Source organism: Fukomys damarensis, unplaced genomic scaffold (genome assembly GCF_012274545.1).
Source record: "Fukomys damarensis isolate Sample0158 unplaced genomic scaffold, DMR_v1.0_HiC HiC_scaffold_23, whole genome shotgun sequence".
NCBI lineage: Eukaryota > Metazoa > Chordata > Mammalia > Rodentia > Bathyergidae > Fukomys > Fukomys damarensis.
Genome location: NW_022900935.1, coordinates 60857051 through 60862499, shown reverse-complemented (window position 1 = coordinate 60862499; position 5449 = coordinate 60857051). Strand labels below are relative to the sequence as shown.

Below are 5449 nucleotides of genomic sequence, written 5' to 3'. Positions count from 1 at the left end.
TTCTCTTCCTCCTCCTCTTCCTCCTCCTCCTCCTCCTCCTTTTCCTCCTCTTCTTCCCCCACACCCATGATGCTGCCACTTGGCTCTCGTTCCAACCCTGGTACCCCTTTGGTGTCTACACTGCCTGGACCACCTCCCCCCAACACACACTGGACCCTAAGGGCTGCAGGGCCCAAGCATGGAATTGTTAGTGAATTCTGCAGATGGCTCCCCCCGCCCCTCTATGCTGAGTCTTTAGCAGGCTGGAAGATGACAAAGGTTGGATTTAACCCACTTCCAAGTGGATTGGGTTACAGAGTGTTATCCCCCGGCTGGGAGCTGATCCTGATGGAAACAGGAGCTATAATTTATGGGAAGCTTGTGAAAAGAGGCCCCAGGATGCGGAACCCATTGATCTGCAGCACAAGGCCCGGCGGCTTGCCAGGTCTCCTGGCCCAGCCCTCCCAGGTAACTGCGCTTACCTGGAGCCCAGCTTGGATCAGGCAAACAGTCACCGCTGCCCCAACATGCCTGGCCCAGAAGGACCAGGTCCCCGGACACAGTGCTCAGGGGCTTCCTGGGCTGCAGTGACCCATTTCCTGGCTCCCAGATGCAGTGCTAGGGGGACCAGAGGGCCCCAACCATGGCCTAGGCTTCACCAGGGGCCTAGTGAAGTAGACAAGGCCTCCCCAGGAGCCAGGAAGAGGGCAACACAGCCCACCTTGGAAGAGACCAGAGCCATGTCCACCACCAGGAACAAAGGTGCCTGCCTGGGCCCCTCCTTCCAAAGCCCAGCAAGTGTCGTAGGAGGAGCTCAGGAAAGATCGATCTTTCAGGCCCTCCTCTCCCTACCCCAGCACTCCAGGGCATGCAGGGGATGCTGAGGCTGGAAGACAACCTGGGTCCCTGCCAGAGAGGGCAAGCAGCCCAGGTCCAAGGGCGACCCTGTGACCCAAAGCTGGGATTGTCTTTTGCTCCTTGTGCTGCTCTTGTTTCCTGTCCTGGAGGCTTTCAGGATGCCAACTGTCACGCTTTGGAGAACCAGGTCAGAGGAGGCCCGGGACAGAGCTCAGTTGTTGCAATGCTGCCAAGAGGTCACTGACAAGCAGGACACCCAGGGAGCTGCCATCGCCTCTGCGATAGCCGCTCAGTGTCCCCTTCAGAGCGGCTACGAATGGGCCTGGGCCCAGAGTGGGGTGAGGGAGATAAGGCAGAGAGAAACTGGGCTGAGTAGAGTGGCCACTCCCCTCAGGGACCCAAGGCCAGGCCACCTTGGAGAGCCGGTGCCAAGAGGGTGCAGCCAGCACAGAGCCTGGCACTCAGCAGTGCCCTGCAGATGGTTCTGGAACAAATGAATGAATCCACACAAAGAGTCAAAGTGGGACAGGACCTCAGGAGACCGGGCACAGCTGTCCCCTCAGAAAAAGGGTCAGGGGTGACCAGCCTACCTGCCACAGGACACTTCACTGCATTCAGGATCCAACTGTCATGGGACTCAGCACCTGACAACATGGCCTCTGCACCCATCAAGCTGTCTTTGGTCCCTTTAGTCCAAGCTTCCAGATCAGGAGACCCTTGGCAGTTACCAAGGGGATCTGCTGGCCGTCTCTCCAGAAGACCCTCAGCACAGTGAGGCCATAATCAGTGTGCTTCCTACAGGACCCTGGGAGCTTCGCCTCACCCCTGGTCCCCTGTTAATCCCCTGACAACAGCCTAGCCTGGGAGGTTTCTAAGGTAACAGCCCTAACAAACAGAGGTAGAGGAAGCCAGCTAGTCACCTCTTTCCCCACCCCAAAGGCTCACACCCCTGGGGCCTGGGACCTTAATCAGGAGCCCTCTCCCTTCCCACAGCCCCAGGGCCAGCTGGATCCACCCAGGATCTGCTGCTCAGGGTCCGCTCAAGGCCCAGCTTGCCCTGGTGTGTCCTGAACTTTCCTTATCGGGGACATCTTAAGCAAACTGCAGAGCCCACGCAACACTGCCCAGGGACAAGCATGCAGAACAAGGGACTGCCTCTGGTCCAGCCGTGTGGGGCCCTCAGGGCAGCCTGGGATGGGCAGGACAGCCCCCAAGTGGGCAGGCTCGGACCAAGAGAGGACCAGCAAAGCCTCCTTCTGTGGATCTGCAGTAGCACATCTCTGCAGACTCCTACCTGGGAACTCCGAACACATGCAGGGCCCCTGATCGCCCTACGTGGACTCCAGACTGCTGCTCCTAAGTGACCATCCCATGTCCCCTGTGCCCCTGCCTTAGCTTGCACTAGTCACACAGGGCTTCCCAGCCCAGGTGTGCCACACTCAGCTCTCGGACCCCCTCAGGAGGCTGGTGAGAGGCTGGAGGGCAGGCTGGCCATCACGAGTGGGCAGAGTGGGAGGCCTGCCATCCATGCCTGTGCCCAGGACTTGGGCTCAGCCGGCTCCCACAGCTGGGGGCCTTGGAGTGGCATAAGTCCCAGGGAGCCACAGAATACAGTGGTAGGCTCTTTCTCTCCTGCCAGCTCCTCTGGATGCACCAGAGCAAACAAGCTTGGACAAGAGGTAGCAGGAACAGGCACAGAGCTGCAAGTGGAGAAGAGGCAGGAGCCCTGGTTCATGCCTTTCCTGCCCTGTCACCGGGGGAGCTGACTCAGAAGTGCTCCAAGGGCACTGTCCTGGCTCTTCCCGCTCTCCCAAGAGTCGAGAGTCGGTCCTGGAGTCCCGCGTCCTCACTGACAGTCTCGCACAGGGTCCTGTCCTGCCTGAGCTGCATCCTCTGGGTGCAGCCTCCTTCACATCAGAGCACTAAGCTGGGCTGGCAGCCCTTCAGGAGCCTCCTGACCCCCACAGAGGACCCCAGAGTGGTCCCCAGGGGCCCACTCAATCACCCCATCTCAGGGACTGCTGGGCTTCAGTTCAGTCCCCTGCCACCTACCACTGGGGATGGGCAGGGAAGCCAGGACACTGACAGGGAGGTTCCATGGGACCCACGAATACCAGAGGCCCAAGCTCCAAGTCCAGGGACAGGGAAGGGGATGTGAAGGGGCCGGGCTGGGCAAAGGGAGGCCAGGAAGCTCATGGAACATCCTTCCTGGGTGAAACAGCCCTCCACCCCATCAATCGCCACGACAGTGGCGACAAGTCACGGAGCAGGGATTTCCAAGCCTATTCGCGTACAGTGCCACTTAACTCCACAGCAACTTAGCATCACCGCATTTAACAAATGAGCAAACGAGATACATGAGGCTGAGGACCTCATCCCCACGGTAGGAGGCAGCAGCCTGAGGTTTTGTTCCAAAGCCCTGGTGGCTCTAGGCACACACACGTGGCCACTGGGCCACACTACCCAAAACCTGCTGTGACCCTGCCCCACTGGGGGGATGAGTGAGGTGCCTCAGAGAAAAAGCCTGGAGCCACAGGGCTGCCAGCTAGTCTGTCCCAACCCCGCCCCAGCCTCTGCACCCTGTTACCTCGGCTAGAAGAGCCTTTCATTCTCCACCGCTCGATCCCTCTTTCCCTGAGGTCCAGCTCCATCTCGCCTCCCCCTAAAATCTCCACCTCTTCCTGGCCTCCCGCGCATCTGCAGCTCGTCGTGTGGGAGGCAGACGGGGGCAGTGAGCCGGTCACACCTGCACCCCACCTCTTGTTGCCAGCTCAGTGCCTTGTCCAGCACTGGCCACGTGTATCCCCACCATGTAACGCGTGCCCAGTCAGCCCGGTGTACTTCTCACTCTGGGCCAAAATTCAGAGGCGCTGCTGGGAACAGCATGCTGACCACTCCGTGTATTTCCAAGTCCATAAATAGGTCCAGAAGCTCTAATCCCACTCAGTCTAGGGGAAAAAATAAAATCCTTCCTGGTTGCCCTTGGATTCTCAGACGAGGGAGATTTCTAACATTCTGTGCTACTTTCCTTAATTTCACAGCCTTGGTGGCTGCTCAGGGACCAGTCTGATGCCAGCACGTGCCCTCACTCAGGACAGGGTGGATCCAGGAGGCAGGACACACACCGCAGGACCAAGAGCCCCTCTGCCCAGCAGTGCCACCCATACAAGTGCAGCCCAGTCACCAGGCGGGCCTGGGATCACTGCCAGGTGGGGAACAAACTCGAAAGGGCCCAGGCCCTCCCTCTGCCCATTGTATGGGGGCCCCACCCCTTTAGGTAAACATAAGGAGCCACAGAGCCTACTTTTAAGTGAGCTTATTCCTTCTCACCCCATAAACTCTACTACCTCCACCTACTACAACAAGCTTCATCATTTAAAAAAAAAAAAAAATGTACCTGTGGTGGGCGTGGGTCAGTATGGGAGAGGAGAGTAGGGAGCAGAGGCTGAGTCTGGGGACTCAGGGACCTCAAGCCTGCCGCAGCAGCGGCCCTTCTGGGGTCCCTTGGGGGAAACACCAAGAGCCTAAGACCTGGGGGGATCTGGACCCCCATGGGAGATAAAGGGTAAGAAGCCCAAACCAAGCGCAAAGCAGTCCACTCCAGGCTGAAGAGCCCAAGCGGCCTGTGATGCCCACAACCATCCCAAGCATTTGGAGCATGTTGGGGAGGGAGGGAGGCCCAGTACCAAACCCAAGCCTGTGCCACCTGGACGCACCTCTCCCCCACCCAGCCCCCAGTGCATGGGCTCCGGAGACAGAGCTGAAGGAAATTTTGGCAACAGGGCCCCGCATGCTGAAACCCTAAGCTGCCAACCCAGAAGGGAATTTTAGGGGAAGTTCTGAACGGTCCCCTTTGACGCAAGATATTCTTTATTACTTATTTTTGTTTCTGAATATGGAAAGCAGGAGGAAACAGAAAATAGCCCCAAGGCAGAAGGGTGGCCTGAATGCCTTCTCAGGCTCCAGCTAAGTAAGGCCAATGATTCTGTGCTTTTATCAATAAAAATTCATTCGTGGGGTCCTTGGTGGAAAGCTCTGTGCTCCAATGGGTTAAAGGAGGAACCAAAACAGAAGGCCTCGGGTCAGCAGAGGGAGAAGAGCTGTTTATTATTAGAAGATTGGCAAAGACAAAGGATCCGCCTGTATCACAAGAGAAAGGTAGAGAGGGAAAGAAAGGAATCCAGAGCAGGATGGCCCTTCATGTGGTCTCCGTGCCTGTTTGTGAACAGGAACTGCTGAGTATGAGGAGGGTGATCACCAAGCCCCCCCCCTGAGCGCCCCAGAGCCAAGGCAGGCCCCCTGCACCTGGGTAAGGTGGCACCTGCTCGAGTGAAGTCAGGATGCCAAGGGGCTGATGGCACCGCGAGACCCAGAGGGTGAACCCAAGTCGCCAAACGGGCCGCTGCGGGACGGTCCGTTACCCACCAGGTGGAGGGCTCTGGAGAGCACTGCGAGGTAAGGATGCTGCGGCCTGGGCCCCCGGCTGGAGGCTGCCCGGAGGAGACCCGGCCACCCAGCGCCTCCACCCACTCACACGGGGCCCCACAGCGGCAACCGGGAGGGGGGCGCTGGAAGGCAGTGATTCCTGGAAGGCCGCGTCCCCCAGGGCAGC

The 5449-nt window shown here is 58.7% G+C and overlaps 1 protein-coding gene across 2 annotated transcripts in view; it reads right to left on the bottom strand.

Moving 5' to 3' along the window:
- Septin9 (septin 9) overlaps positions 1 to 5449 on the bottom strand; it is a 165952-nt gene that overhangs the window by 153341 nt on the left and 7162 nt on the right. The window contains exon 1 of one of the 2 annotated variants that reach the window (XM_010618474.2): positions 3425 to 3503. The exons of the other annotated variant lie outside the window; for it this stretch is intronic. Within the exon in view, the coding sequence (XP_010616776.1) occupies positions 3425 to 3488 (64 nt within the window). The 5' untranslated portion in view covers positions 3489 to 3503. Of the gene's footprint in view, positions 1 to 3424; positions 3504 to 5449 lie in introns of those variants that run through there. 2 annotated transcript variants of the gene reach the window in all.